The sequence below is a fragment of the Heptranchias perlo genome, chromosome 9 (genome assembly GCF_035084215.1).
Source record: "Heptranchias perlo isolate sHepPer1 chromosome 9, sHepPer1.hap1, whole genome shotgun sequence".
Classification (NCBI taxonomy): domain Eukaryota; kingdom Metazoa; phylum Chordata; class Chondrichthyes; order Hexanchiformes; family Hexanchidae; genus Heptranchias; species Heptranchias perlo.
In genome coordinates this window covers 61,124,639-61,139,792 of record NC_090333.1, presented here as the reverse complement: position 1 = coordinate 61,139,792, position 15,154 = coordinate 61,124,639, and the positions used below count along the sequence as shown (strand labels likewise).

General features: G+C 41.2%; 1 protein-coding gene across 1 annotated transcript in view; it reads right to left on the bottom strand.

Annotated features, from left to right (window-relative positions):
• The window catches only part of LOC137324915 (adhesion G-protein coupled receptor D2), a 257,856-nt gene that overhangs the window by 65,578 nt on the left and 177,124 nt on the right, over positions 1–15,154 (bottom strand). Inside the window, exon 23 of the mRNA XM_067989607.1 lies at positions 1,001–1,083. Coding sequence (XP_067845708.1) covers positions 1,001–1,083 — 83 coding nt within the window. The remainder of the gene's footprint in view (positions 1–1,000; positions 1,084–15,154) is intronic.

Here is a 15,154-nt window from a genome sequence, read left to right as displayed (position 1 = left end):
TGAGTGAGTGAGTGAGAGTGAGTAAGTGAGTGAGTGAGTGTTCCACTTTCATGTGGACACGGGTGGGGGAAGGGGGTCTGAACAGGTATTGTCTATCTTACTCTGTGACGAGTTAGCCTGTTGTTAGTTGATCAGGGAGCTACACTGGCAGTGGTCTGTAAACATTATAGTCAATCAGAGGATTTATTGGTATGTTACAAGTCCTTTTCTTTCACAAAGACGCATGTTCATGGGTATGTTATATCTGAAGATGTGTATTCTGTGTCTGCTGATATACTAAGAACCCATAGAGGCTCCAATGGTCACTGCATTGTCTCCTTCCTGATAAAATACCTCAAACCACTGCTGACTTGATGCTGCAACATATAATTATTCTTCCCATTATCAATTATATAGTTTCCAGTTTAAAAAGCTAACACAAGCAGACAATAGTGATATTTTATCAGTAGCTGCTTATCATTTGCATAAAAAAGGGGCAGACAATCCACAGCACTTCCAGCTCCTGTAGTGGGGGGGGGGGGGGCCCACAACCCAAGATCAGCGGGGTCAGTGTTGGAGGTCACGGGCAGGCACATCATGGCACTTATGTGGATTTTCAGCCCCAGTGGGTATGTATATATTTGGTATGTGTATATGTGTGTATACATTATGTACGTGTGTATACATTATGTACATATATGTGTGTATATATCTAAAATATCAAGAATATATGAAAAGATTTACACCATAATCATTTGGCATGTGGGAGGAGAGACTTCTGGATTTATGGACTCATTTGTGCTATGTACACATACTGTAAATATAATATAAGGGAAACAAAATGTTTTAAGTAAAAACATCCAGTTCAACAGAAATTAAGCCCTTATTCTTGACATGTTTATCTAATATAGAGAACCCCAGAATGAACTTAGCAACTAATATAAAACAAGGCTGTGATTTTACAAGCTTAGTGGTGAAAGGAAGAGCAGCTTGCTCAGTGAGTTAAGGGCTCTGACTGTACCTTAGTGGAAGTCACCGGGCTCTGAGAACAGCACGACAGCTCGTCGTCAGGTCCTCGTGGCAGGCTGGGGGTTGACAGCTGTCCTGCAGAAGAAAAAGAAAAAATGTTAGTCACACTATTTGTTAAAGGTGGAGGGGAACAGATAGGGTGGATAGAGAGAAATTATTTCCGCTGGTTGGGGATTTTAGGAGTAGGGGGCACAGTCTAAAAATTAGAGCCAGACCTTTCAGGAGTGAGATTAGAAAACATTTCTACACACAAAGGGTGGTAGAAGTTTGGAACTCTCTTCCGCAAACGGCAATTGATACTAGCTCAATTGCTAAATTTAAATCTGAGATAGATAGCTTTTTGGCAACCAAAGGTATTAAGGGATATGGGCCAAAGGCAGGTATATGGAGTTAGATCACAGATCAGCCATGATCTTATCAAATGGCAGAGCAGGCACGAGGGGCTGAATGGCCTACTCCTGTTCCTATGTTCCTATGTTACTAGGTGATTTGAAAGCATGGGTTCATGCTGAGGCACAGTTCCAGGCATGTCAGTCACCTTCTGGTACCTCCCCTTGACAACCATTCACCACAGGTGATCCTAGACAGTGAGAGTCTATTCAAATATGGAAAGCATCACAGCCAAGTTGTATCTTATCTTCAATCTTATGTTCACAAATGCTCACTTTCCACTCATGGATAGTAATTAGAAGTACAAATCTTGGCTGATCCTTCATCACTAGCCCAGGAGCATGTGGCATCCCAGGCAATAACCATCTCCAACAAGAGAGAGTCTAACCACCTCCCCTTGACATTCAACGGCATTACCATCGCCGAATCCCCCACCATCAACATCCTGGGTAGTCACCATTGACCAGAAACTAAACTGGACCAGCCACATAAATACTGTGGTTAAAAGAGCAAGTCAGAGGCTGGGTATTCCGCGACGAGTGACTCACCTCCTGACTCCCCAAAGCCTTTCCACCATCTACAAGGCACAAGTCAGGAGTGTGATGGAATACTCTCCACTTGCCTGGATGAGTGCAGCTCCAACAATACTCAAGAAGCTCGACACCATCCAGGACAAAGCAGCCCGCTTGATTGGTACTACCTTAAACATTCACTCCCTCCACCACCGGCGCACCATGGCTGCAATGTTTACCGTCCACAAGATGCACTGCAGCAAATCGCCACGGCTTCTTCAACAGCACCTCCCAAACCCGCGACCTTTACCACCAAGAAGGATAAGGGCAGCATTCGCATGGGAACACCACCACCTGCACGTTCCCCTCCAAGTCACACACCATCCTGACTTGGAAACATATCCTTCATCGTCGCTGGGTCAAAATCCTGGAACTCCCTTCCTAACAGCACTGTGGGAGAACCTTCACCACACAGACTGTAGCCGTTCACCTTCTTAAGGGCAATTAGTGATGGGCAATAAATGCTGGCCTTGCCAGTGACGTCCACATCTCATGAATAAATTTTTTTTTAAATGCTATCCCATCTGAGCTTTTGACTCAGCACAAATGGAGGATCAAGAGGTATATTTTTAAAGTCTATAGGCTATGAACTGCTAGGTTGATTTGGAGAGAACATGTACACCTATAAATTCAGAATTGAAGAAGAACTGCATTCTCTTAATAACCCTACATCCTAGGGTTCTAAAAGAGGTGGCTGCAGAGATAGAGGATGCATTGGTTGTGATCTTCTCAAATTCCCTAGATTCTAAAATGGTCCCAGTGGATTGGAAGGCAGAAAATGTAACATCGCTGTTCAAGAAAGGAGGGAGAGAGAAAACAGGGAACTACAGGCCAGTTAGCTTGACATCAGTAGTCGGGAAAATGTTGGAATCCGTTATTAAGGATGTGGTAACAGGGCACTTAGAAAATCATAATATGATTAGGCAGAGTCAAAATGGTTTTATGAAAGGGAAGTTGTGTATGACAAATCTATTAGAGTTTTTTGAGGATGTAACTATCAGGGTAGATAAAGGGGAACCAGTGGATGTAGTATATTTGGATTTTCAAAAGGCATTCGATAAGGTGCCACACGAAAGGTCGTTACACAAGATGAGGGCTCATGGGATTGGGGGTAATATATTAGCATGGATAGAGGATTGGTTAACAGACAGAAAACTGAGGGTAAGAATAAACGGGTCATTTTCAGGTTGGCAGGCTGTAACTAGTGGGGTGCCGCAGGGATCAATGCTTGGGCCTCAGCTATTTACAATCTATATTAATGACTTAAATGAAGGGACCGAGTGTAATGTATCCAAGTTTACTAACAACACAAAGCTAGGTGGGAAAGTAAGCTGTGAGGAGGAGCTGTGGAGTGGGCAGAAATCCCAGCTCCAACACGCTGAAGAACGCGCACAACCCAGAGTCATCTGGGTGCGCGTGCCATTCCCAAATCCGGTAGTCCCGCAGGCTTACCATGCTTAATGCAGCAATTGAACTAGTTGAAGTAGTTTAAAAATGAATAAATGCAATTTACAATGAAGGCAAGCGATTTCAATGCTGCCTCAACGTGTTTCCCGTGCTGTGTGAAACATGCCTTGGTGAAGGAGTCATGTTTCAGCCGGTAGCCACTTGGACATTTAAATCCCTGTTTGACAGATGGGGATAAAAGGTGAGTTATTGCAGCAGGACACTCAGTTATCTCTGACAAACTTTTGGCTGGGAGATCTTTGTGTTTAAACTGAATATTCTTGGTTCCCACTCAGAATTGTTCTGTTTACACATATTTACCAATTTTTCGGACCCCCTCAAACTGACACCATCAGGATGGGGGGCACGATGGCTGCATTCACCAGTACATCAGAGGATGAAACATCACCATCCTCACCAGGCGCAGCATCACAGATGTGTCATGTTGCGGTGAGCATACTGAGGTGTTCCACATTGCAAGGATTGTTAACATTAATTCATGTTGTGTGTGATGAATGTTAAAGTTGTGGGGTGCCAGTCTCAGTGTCCCCAACGGACAAGCACTCAAGGGTGCGGCTGATCTGCAGGGCCTCCTCCTCCACGTCTGTGAGGACCACTATTTGTTGTGGCCCCCCTCCCTCCCGTCCTCGCCCTCTCGCGTGCATTTTGCACTCTCTTCTCCTACATGGGGAGAAAGTACAGTCGTGTGAGTGAGTGATGGTGAGGTGGTCAGCCGATGAATGCATTGCTTTGGGTGAGGCTGACTGTGAAAGAGGTGCATCAGAGGGTGAGTATGAAACAGAGACATCACATTGGATCAGGATTGGGGTGAGTGGTAGTGGTGGGGGGGGGGGGTCACAAATGTGGAGGTGAGGAAGTGTGAGGAAGTGAAGGTAAGTTGAAGATGAGCCTTAAGTGGGTTTGAGGAGTGATGTGATGGAGTAGTCTTGGCAGTGCAGAATGAAGTGAGGGGTTGGGGGTGGTGATGTGCACCACAGAATCCAGGAGAATCAGTAAGTGTACTCACTTTTACTGACCTAGTTAGGTCATTGAAACCCTTCCTGCACTGGATCCAGGTGCGGGAGATGTTGCTGCTGCTGGTGACCTCCTCTGCCACCTCAAGCCAGGCCTTCTTGGTGGCAGAGGCAGGGCGCTTCCTCCCGTCGGCCGGGTAAAATAATTCCCCCCTCCTCCTCACCTCGGCCAGTAGCAGCTGGAGTGAGGCATCGTTGAATCTTGGAGCAGCCTTGATGTGCTTCTCCATTGGATCTTCTTGCTGTTTGCTCCAGCAAAATCCATTGGAGCAATGGCCCTTTAAATCCAGGCGCTTCAGCTGACAGCCTGTCATGCAGGTGCGCAGTCTGCCGACCGTGCAGCTTTTGAACGGCAAACCCAGAAACAAGGTTAAGGGGCACCAATTAAGTCGCGATCGCATGGGGAACGGTAAGTTTTTATTACTCAGGTTTGCCGCACGGCCACTGACCCGCCCCTCCCCCCACCTCCGCCACTGCCCTTTTAAAATTGAGCCCAAAGAGTCTACAAAGGGATATAGACAGGTTAGGTGAGTGGGCAAGAAGGTGGCAGATGGAGTATAATGTGGGGAAATGTGAGGTTATTCACTTTGGTAGAAAGAATAGAAAAACAGAATGTTTTTTAAATGGTGAGAAACTATTAAATGTTGGAGTGCAGAGGGATTTGAGTGTCCTCGCACACGAAGCACAGAAAGTTAACAGGCAGGTACAGCAAGCAATTAGGAAGGCAAATAGTATGTTGGCTTTTATTGCAAGGGGGTTGGAGTACAAGAGTAAGGAAGTCTTGCTGCAATTGTACAGGGCTTTGGTGAGACCACACCTGGAGTACTGTGTACAGTTTGGTCTCCTTACCTAAGGAAGGATATACTAGCCTTAGAGGCGGTGCAACGAAGTTTCACTAGATTGATTCATGAGATGAGAGGGTTGTCCTATGAGGAAAGATTGAGTAGAACGGGCCTATACTCTCTGGAGTTTAGAAGAAGGAGAGGTGATCTCATTAAAACATATAAGATTCTGAGAGGGCTTGACAGGGTAGATGCTGAGAGGCTGTTTCCCTGGGCTGGAGAGTCTAGAACTAGGGAGTCTCTGGATAAAGGGTCGGCCATTTAGGACTGAGATGAGAAGAAATTTCTTCACGCAGAGGTTTATGAATCTTTGGAATTCTCTACCCCAAAGGGCTGTGGATTCTCAGTCTTGAATATACTCTCATTGAGTATATTCAAGACTGAGAATGATAGATTTTTGGACTTTAAGGGAATCAAGAGATATGGGGATCATGCGGGAAAGTGGAGTTGAGGTTGAAGATCAGCCATGATCTTATTGAATGGCGGAGCAGGCTCGAGGGGCCATATGGCCCACTCCTGCTCCTATTTCTTATGTTCACCATAATCATCTGCAATAATATCGGGTTTGTCTAGATTGTTTTAGTATGCATTACTGAAGTATGTATATCACAAAATGCAGTACTATGTAGTACAATGAGCAGAACAATTGCAACTGAAGATTCATTCTAAGGATATGTTCAGATTAGATTTGGATGCAGAAATCAACTCAGAAACTATTTTTAAAAATGTGGGAGTCTAATAATTAATGTAATGTTTGCATGCTATCTCAATATCAAAAATCATGAGAAGCTATTTTGAAACCTCCAACAAACCCCTTCTTATGGAATCCTTCAGTAAGGTACAAAGTACAAAACCAAGATTACAGCATGACCATAGAGACATCCTTCCTACACCACTAAGGAAGTCTGATAAATCCCTTAACAGACAGGCAGGGAATCTAATTGCACCCCACCCCCCCATACTGTCACTGGATTGGACCTCATCTAGCCTTTATCAGTTTAATTTTCCTCCAATCTTTAATTATCAATGTTGCTAGTTCTGATCTTTATTCTTTTAGGTATGTGAAATTGCTTCAAAAGACAACAACAGTGGAATCACCTACACTAAGGATCGTGGGTAAGAATGAGCACCGTTTTGATTTATGCACCAAGCACGCCTTAGTGAAGGTTCTTTTCTCAGCCTGATCAAGTTTCACTGAGGATATGTGCAATAACTAACAGTTTTTATTCTTGAACAGCAATTTCCAGGCACCTATTTACGAAACCCAAGGCAGAAGGGGAACTTGAGGGAAAAAAATCCAATTTATGTCAAAAATATTAATACCTATTTTGTGGCATATCTGATTATTTCTGGCAGAATAATACGCCTGTGTAATGCTTTTAGAATTCTCAATTAATAATTTATCAATACAATTTGTCACAAAAATGCCATTTACCTTCTTCTAAAATCTTCCCCATTGCCTTGCGTTGGAAGATAATACTTTGATTTTACTAAGAATAAATACTTTAAAGACACTTATACACACTAACTATTCAATTCTCCAACTTGAGGGACAGGATGAGTTCATAACATCTCTGAATTAATACCGGGAACCCACTTTTTTCCATTTGCAGCGTTTAAATGTTGGGAAGTTGAAAACTGAGGATAAGAGCTGTGGAGGAAGCTGTACCTGGAACCTGCATATTTGGCATCCTTAAAACATTTATTTGTAGCACAAAATAAAACTAGCCGTAACACTGGAAGTTGATGTAAACAGCTGGAAATAGCAGTTCACATCTTGTGCACTTTGTTTAAGCCATCTGGATGTTCCATTGTGTTTGGTCAACATTGACTGTCGACGTGTGACAGTTGATATATGTTTAGTTCAAGTAAACTGCCGCAGCCAGCTCCTGGGACTGCATGCTTAGGTTTCAGCGTTTTGTGGAAATTTCTGTCAGATTGCAACAGAGTCGTCTGTATCCTCTGTGGCAGCCCTCCAAATTCCTCAGGCATTTTATCGGAGCGGTGTTCTGCTTTAGTGCTTTATAGGTTATGAAAACTATGCCAAAGTTCTTGTGAGCAGCTGGGAGAGTGTCAGCTGACAGGAATGATTTTTCAATATGTACTACAGAATAAAGAGAAGGGCCAGTCCTGTGAGAATCAGAGTTGTGCATGTTTGACAAGAAACCCGTCTAACAAATGAGCCGCTTGAAAGAAGTCACACAATTGTTGTTTGATGTTCTTCTGTCTCTGCAGCACAGAGGACTGACAAGAAAGACTTTATGGCATTACCTGCGGAAGGGAAGCATTTACTGGTAACTACACAAACACATTGCTACAGATCAGGCATCTTAATACAGCTGTGAGTCCACCAGCTTTAGACAAGAGGATCCCGATTATTAACTTAATTTAGTATTTTACCTTTTCGGTCTATAATTCTTCACCAGCTTCGGTAGACTTGCAAACTCGGCTTATTCAGACTGGAAGTGTTGTAGTCCACTCTGGGTTCTAAGATAAGAAAATCAATTGCCACAGCCCCCATTTACACTGCTTGCCACAGGAGGGCTATTAGGCTTGCTACTATGATTTGACATTCGTCATCTGTACAATGGTCCAGCACTGCTGGGTAGGGTTGCCAACCCTCCAGGATTGTCCTGGAGTCTCCAGGAATTAAAGATTAATCTCCTGGCCACTGCTGCAAGCATCCCGGGAGAAAAATCATTTAAACAATTGTGTTTTTTTCATTTTATTTGAACACTTTTGTTTATTAGTTATAAAAATATTGGAGAAGGAAAAAAAGGGCAGGGCAGTTGAAGGCGGGAGGTCATGTAATGAAACCTCCAGTAATACATCCAACCAGAGTTGGCAACCCTACTGCTGGGTGGGGGCGGGGGTAGAGGAAGAGAGATTATGTGATGTTTTAACGTACAACAAGAAAAAGATTGGAATAGAAATCCTGGATTGAGTCCTCGAAAGTGTTTACACTATGGCACCTCTGTGATCACACTGGCCTGAAGCCAATTTTTGAATAGCTATAATTTCTGTGCCATATGATTCCAGATGGCACAATTAGGCAGGGTTATATTACCAATTTTGTTTCAGACTCACTCCTATATAATAAATCTGGTACTGGTTCAATGATATGTTTAACCCATCAAGCTTTGTAAGTGGAAATTATTTGTTGAGGGCAAGCAACCACTCAAAAGTGGCCTTGCATTCTTCTCTCAGTAATGTACAGCCTGAAAAAGCTAAACATCAACCCAAAACCATATCAGTGATAGAACTAAAGAACCAGTTAAACATTTAAATGATGGGTTCAAGAAAATGAACCTATGCAAAGAAGATCAAACTTAATTCAAGTCCATTGATCCAAATTAATTTGATCTACTTTGGTGTTTATAAGAAATTATTTCTCCATTGTATCAAGTTACTGTTCAATCCATGGATTAAGTGCTACAGGGGATAAAACAAACAACAGGAGAAAGCACTCAGCCTGTTTGCACAAGCCTGATCTGGAACAGTGTAATCCAAAGCTGATCTAAAAAAAATGGCATTAGGAGGTGGGCACTTTTGCTCCCTGGTAACAATAAGATATATAAGTCTGCACAATTTACACGATGGGCTACATTTTTCTGTAGCAGGGCATGTAACTGTGTCTGCCATTAGTTAGACTTGCCCCTCCACATGTTTGCCCACAAAGTTGCTGATAGTGTGAGCTGATAACGGCGCAGCGAGGGAAAAAGGGCAACGGGTCAACGGTGAGGCAGACAACGAGATGCCATTTTCACGAAGCTAATGGCAGAGCGGCACAACTTGGACAGCAACTTTTGGATATTCGCATTTAACCACTTATCTGCATCTCGCCTGAAGTTGCTGCACCATTTACGCATAAATAATGGAGAGCGCCATTAGCCTCACTGTTACTTTGACCGCAAAATCTGGCCCGATGTGTTTCACTTCACAACAGATAAAAATTTTGGAGAGGATACAGAGGAGATTTACTAGAATGATACCAAGGACGAGGGACTTCAGTTATGTGGCGAGACTAGAGAAGCTGAGATTGTTCTCCTTAAAGCAGAGAAGGTTAAGGGAAGATTTAATAGAGGTGTTCAAAATTATGAGGGGATTTGATAAGTAGATAGGGAGAAACTGTTTCCGTTGGCAGGAGGGTCAGTAACCAGAGGACACAGATTTAAGATAATTGGCAAAAAGAACCAGGGGGGAGATGAGGAAAAAAATTTTATGGATCGAGTTGTTATGATCTGGAATGCACTGCTTGAAAGGGTGGTGGAAACAGATTCAATAGTAACTTTCAAAAGGGCATTGCATATATACTCGAAAAGGAGAAATTTGCAGGGGAGTGGGTCTAATTGGATATCTCTTTCAAAGAGCTGGTACAGACATGATGGGCCGAAAGGCGTCCTTCTGTGCCGTAAGATTCTATAATTCAATGCAATCTGAACTAACGGCAACCACATAGAAATGGTGCTAGTTGCTGCAGTTGTCGGTTTCGGTGTACTTGTGGAAAAGTAGTGGTTTATAAAGGGATAAAAGTGTGAAGTTGCTGTACTTTTAGAGACTTCTGTGATACTGTATTTAAGATTACCAATGATCCCTGCAAGTAACCATTATGGCTATTTATCCCTAATATTCCTGCAGCTCCACATGGAATTAATGCTTATTGTTTAGTAGGAATCAGAGTCCCCTGAGGTTTTGGAGTCCATAATCAGCTGCTAAATCAATTTTGTAGTTATTACTATTTGCTCTTTTGACCTAATATTAAGGCTTAGGCACCTCTTATTCTCCTTCCCCCCTTGGCCACTTGGCTTGAACTTCCCATAATCACTGTTGATTTTATATCAGAAAAATGTCTTGAAAGTCTATCTTTCTTCCCAATTTCCCCATTGCAAGATACTTAGCCATTATATATTACTCTTCTTGCTAACAGGGGTGGGACATCTGCATCATGGACTTCTCTACAAGCACTATCAATACTATCCTACGATTGGTTACCAAGGGTGAGGTAGACAATTATCCTCCTTTCCCCCCCACCAAGAAAAAAACTAGAGCAGCAATAAATTACTGATCCTCATCCAAGTATGGTAAAGTGAATTTGAGTGGTGCCTGACACTTCTTGAACTTGCTACTTTTGGTTGCGAGTCAAGCACTTAACTAGTACTACCAGGGCTCAGTACGTGTGTATATGTGTGCGCGCACGTGTGCGTGCATGTGTGAGCTTGTGCCCAACTGTGCGCGTGTGTCTGTGTGTGGTCTATACCGTCAATGTAATGTTTAGGTAATTAAAGATGATACTTTGCATATATTTTTCTTCAACACATTAATAACATTTTGCAGAACATGAGCCTTAATAAATATCACATAATATTAAACCTGGCTGTACTAAATTTTGGAAAGGAATTTTATAATCAATGATCCTACAACTTGTGATCTGTGGCACAATATTCATAGAACTGTTTATTCAGTACTTTACTTATGAGTATTGTATTTCGCTGGCACAAAGTGAAATACTTTCTACATTTTATAGATTAACCAGGGACCATAAGGGATATGAGAAGAAAAACTATATAATTATCTTAATTTTTTAATTATAGTTCATGTCTTCAACAGCATTCATTGGTTTTTTATGTAATAATCTTTAAACCTCCTATCAAACTATAACAGATCATTAACCAAGGAAAAGGAAACACCCTGCGACATGTCATTACATATTTACAATAAAGAAGCGTTTTAAGGAACGCAACTACATCTACATGACATTAAGTAAATACTTATAACGTAAATTAAATGATAATTTAAAGGCAAGTTGCTTTGTTTCTAAAGGTAAAGGAATTAACGATATTTAAATTGTGAAGATGATAATTTTGCTGATGAAGTTGTTATTTTCTCTGGTGCCCTATTCATTATGGAAAGGTAAAAAATGTATTATGGGTCTGTAGTACTCACATTCCTTAATGATCTCCTGCACCTGCTCATCTGGTACATTTTTAATTAACACTCTAAGGAGGTTTGTCAGTAGTAATCAAAAACATTGTCACTTATAAAGCTGTGGCAAAAAATCAATAGTTTTTCATCAGAAAAGGTTATTTCTGGCATAAGTGAACCATTTAATTGCTTCATTCCAATAAACAAAACTGCACATTTTAATGACTTGATTCTATGAATCAATACAGCCACACATTTTATTAAGCAGCAACATGTGGGAAGATATTTTGAGTCCTTCCAATCAAGGCAGAAGCATTTTCCTTATTTTCATTTCCTTGGTAACTGCAATAAGTTTCAAAACCTATGCAGGCCCATGATTTATACATAGGAATTGACCCCTATGGCAGTAACACAGTGATGGGTGACTAGTTTTCAACAGTAAGCTACTGGCACTTGACAAAGTGCCTGAAGCAGAATGAATTCACTTCTTTTTTCCTCACTCATCAACAGGCTCTGCCCTGACCCCCTCGTCCTGACTGATGTGACAGGGCCTTGTCCTTCTTGACTGAGAAAACCTACTGGTGGGGCTTATCTTTCCAACGCTCTCCAGGTTCGCTTTGCACTCACCTTCTTCAGAAAGTGGAACATGAAAGGATTTTCAAACCTAGCATAACATTTCCGAATAGTTTCGTAACAATGACACTGAGATGCAACTCCTGACAAAAAATAAAGAAGAGCATTAACTTTCAATTCTCCTACAGGCATTGCTTCACAGCTCATGGCTATTGCTTTTTCAATTTCTCCCCAGAGAGCCAGGAGTTATTACCCCTGTCGATGGAGGAGAAAGGGATGTTATTCCCCTGTCACCCACCCAACTCTGGCATATTCCCTTCCCTGATCTATAGCCTTCCATAGAAAAAAAAAAGTGTCTGACATGCTGTTAGTTCTCAACTATGTCAGATTCATCTACCTGTACCGCTGGAATTATTTCCCAGAGCTAGAGTGACACAATGTCACAGGAGTCAGATGAACAGAAATTCAAAACAAATATCGTGTGTAATACACCAGGTACAGCGAGGCAATCGCAAAGCGCACATATTTGAAACCTAAAGTACAGGTTTAATTATTAACTAAGGGCAAAATAAAACAAACAACATCCTTTGTTTTGAACAAGTCTGCAAGTTTTTTGATTTGTTCTAATCTGTGGTAAAAGTACAGCATTTTTGGATTTGAGCCAAATAAAACAACACCGATAACTCTGATTAATTTTGATTTTACCCAGTGTTAGAAGAAAATAAAGACATCTTTTGTGGTGAGTGGATGTGCTTTATATTGTGTCTCCAAAGTATGGATTTTTCTTTGGAATGACAGTCCTGACTAGGCTGTGATTCTAAGTGCTCCATAGGTAAACAAAACATTGAATAATATTGAATATTGTCATCTCCACACATTCTGATTAAGGACTCACTTTTTTGATATTTTTTAAACAGAGATATATGAAAATTATGCATCCTGTGATAAAAAAATATATATTTTCAGTTAATACAGTTTTTTTGGCCACTTGGAACCAAATATTTAAATTCTCCAGTCTGAAAAATGGAAAATCCATCAAGTGTACAGAAAATCACATAATGTGGAAACGAGTCAAATCCTGCAAGCTTTGACTTGTAACAAGTTTACATTACCTCAGAAGGCCTGGCATTTTCACCTGGTTTACTCAGTACACCCTGTGATTAAATGGTCCTGTTTCCACAACTTATATTTAAGTTTTTATATTAGCATGCTTATTCAGTACATAATTAATAATCATATCAATTTGGGCCATATCAGGCGCCTAATGTAAACGTATCATTAAATTTCCAATAAAACCAGTAAACCGCACAACGCTTCACAAAATATCAGTTAACTGGCAAACATTTTTATGTCAAAACGTTTCAGCGTTGCTCTCAAGGTTTTGGAGATGTTTAACGGGTCTACAAGCCATTGAGTTTAATTCTCCCTATTGTAGAATTCTCACATATTTCTGTCCTGGAAATTACTGTGCCGGTGCAGGTTAATTTTTATGTTGGGATGTAAACACGTGCGGTAACTGCCATTTCAAGAAGAATGGGACACATACTGGAAATGGCGTGAATGTGGCAAATCTGAGTGCATCGTGGTCATGACACACTTTATTTACTGTAACTGAGCTGCAATTAATGCCAGAGTCAGAGAGCACCAGCTGTTAAATGGTTGACAAAGAGGGGAAGTTTGAAGCTAGCTTAGGCTTAATTTTAACAGTCCCCTTAGGAAACCGAATCTGAGGTCAAGCATTTTTTTATTTAAACTGTATTGTTTTTTGTGGTGCATGTCATTCCTAGGGATTCTTCCAAATTAAACTTCATCCAGGGCGTATTCTCACGGAATCAACGACCAGTGTCGTACTACTGTAATTTTTTTTAACTATAGAGTATACTTTTATCAAATACTTTCAACTCAGTATATCGTCTGAAAAGAAGTCGCCCATTTAATTGACATTTACAAGCATTGTTTTGAGATTCACATACTTGCAACGTGAAGCAAAACACAAAGAATGAAGTGAGAAATGGCCATCAAGCTGAGCCCTACTGAAAGAACTTGTCCAATCTGCAGGGTCAGGGACTCCATCCAACTCACTTTATTTTAACCTTAAAATGGTGAATAACCACAGGTGAAACTTCAAATAACATGAATCTGTACGGAGCTGTTTGCTGGTTTCACTCCCTCCTCAAGATGATCAAGCAAAAACTTCAGGATATTGAATTAAATGTAACAATCCACATTATTCAGTCCTGATAGTCAGTGGTACTATCTTTCCGATGGGGGAGGGGGATGTGAAACCGAGACCCTGTCTGTTTGTTCTGGTGGAGATTAAAGATCCAATGGCACTATTCAAAGAAGAGCAAGGAGTTCGCTCAGTTTCTGCATGTCATTCCTCCCTCATCCAATAAAGAGATGAATTGCTCATTCACTTAATTGCTGTTTGTGGGATCTTGCTGTGTGCAAAATGGCTGCTACATTTGCCTACAAAACAACAGTCATGTACCTGAACATGAGATGTTTCTGAGTGATGTAATACGATGCTATATAAATGCAGGTCATTCTTGGACTGGTAGTACCTGACATAGAATATCCATGGTCCCACAGAACTGTTTGATAGGGTATTTAATCATCCGTGTCCATGCTTATCCTTATAACTGTCCCAATCTTATTTTTAAGCAGGTCTTCATTAACCTCCTTAAAAGAGTTGATTGACATAAAATTAACCATTTTTGTTAGGAATTAGCTCACTATATCTACTACTCACTGGGGAAAGAAATGTTTTCCAATCTCAAGTTTCAGTTGAGGCTGTGTCCTCTATTTCTACAATCACGGCTATGCTAAATAATCTAGGACCTCATTACATCTAAATTCCTCATTTTATTTTCAAAGACCTGGATCATGTCCTCACTCAATATATTTTTTTGGCTGATCAAAATAAGTTCAATTCTATGGGGTTCTCTTCATGACTAATAGCTTTAAATCCCAGGATCATCCTGGTCATTTTCTCTAAACCCTCTCCAAAAAAGAAAGAAAAGATAGAGAGAAGATCATAAGACCATAAGGGATAGGAGAAGGAGTAGGCCATTTGGCCCCTCCAGCCTGCTCTGCCATTTAGTGAGATCATGGCTGATCTGATTTTTACCTCAACTCCACTTTCCCGCCCTTTCCCCATATCCTTTGACTCCCTTGGTCATCACAAATTTGTCTAACTCAGCCTTGAATGTATTCAATGACTCAGCCTCCACAGCTTTTTGGGGTAAAGAATTCCAAAGATTCACAACCCTTTGGGAGAAGAAATTCCTCCTTATTTCCGTCTTAAACGGGCAACCCCTTATTCTGAGACTATGCCCCTAGTTTTAGATTCCCACGTGAGGGGTAA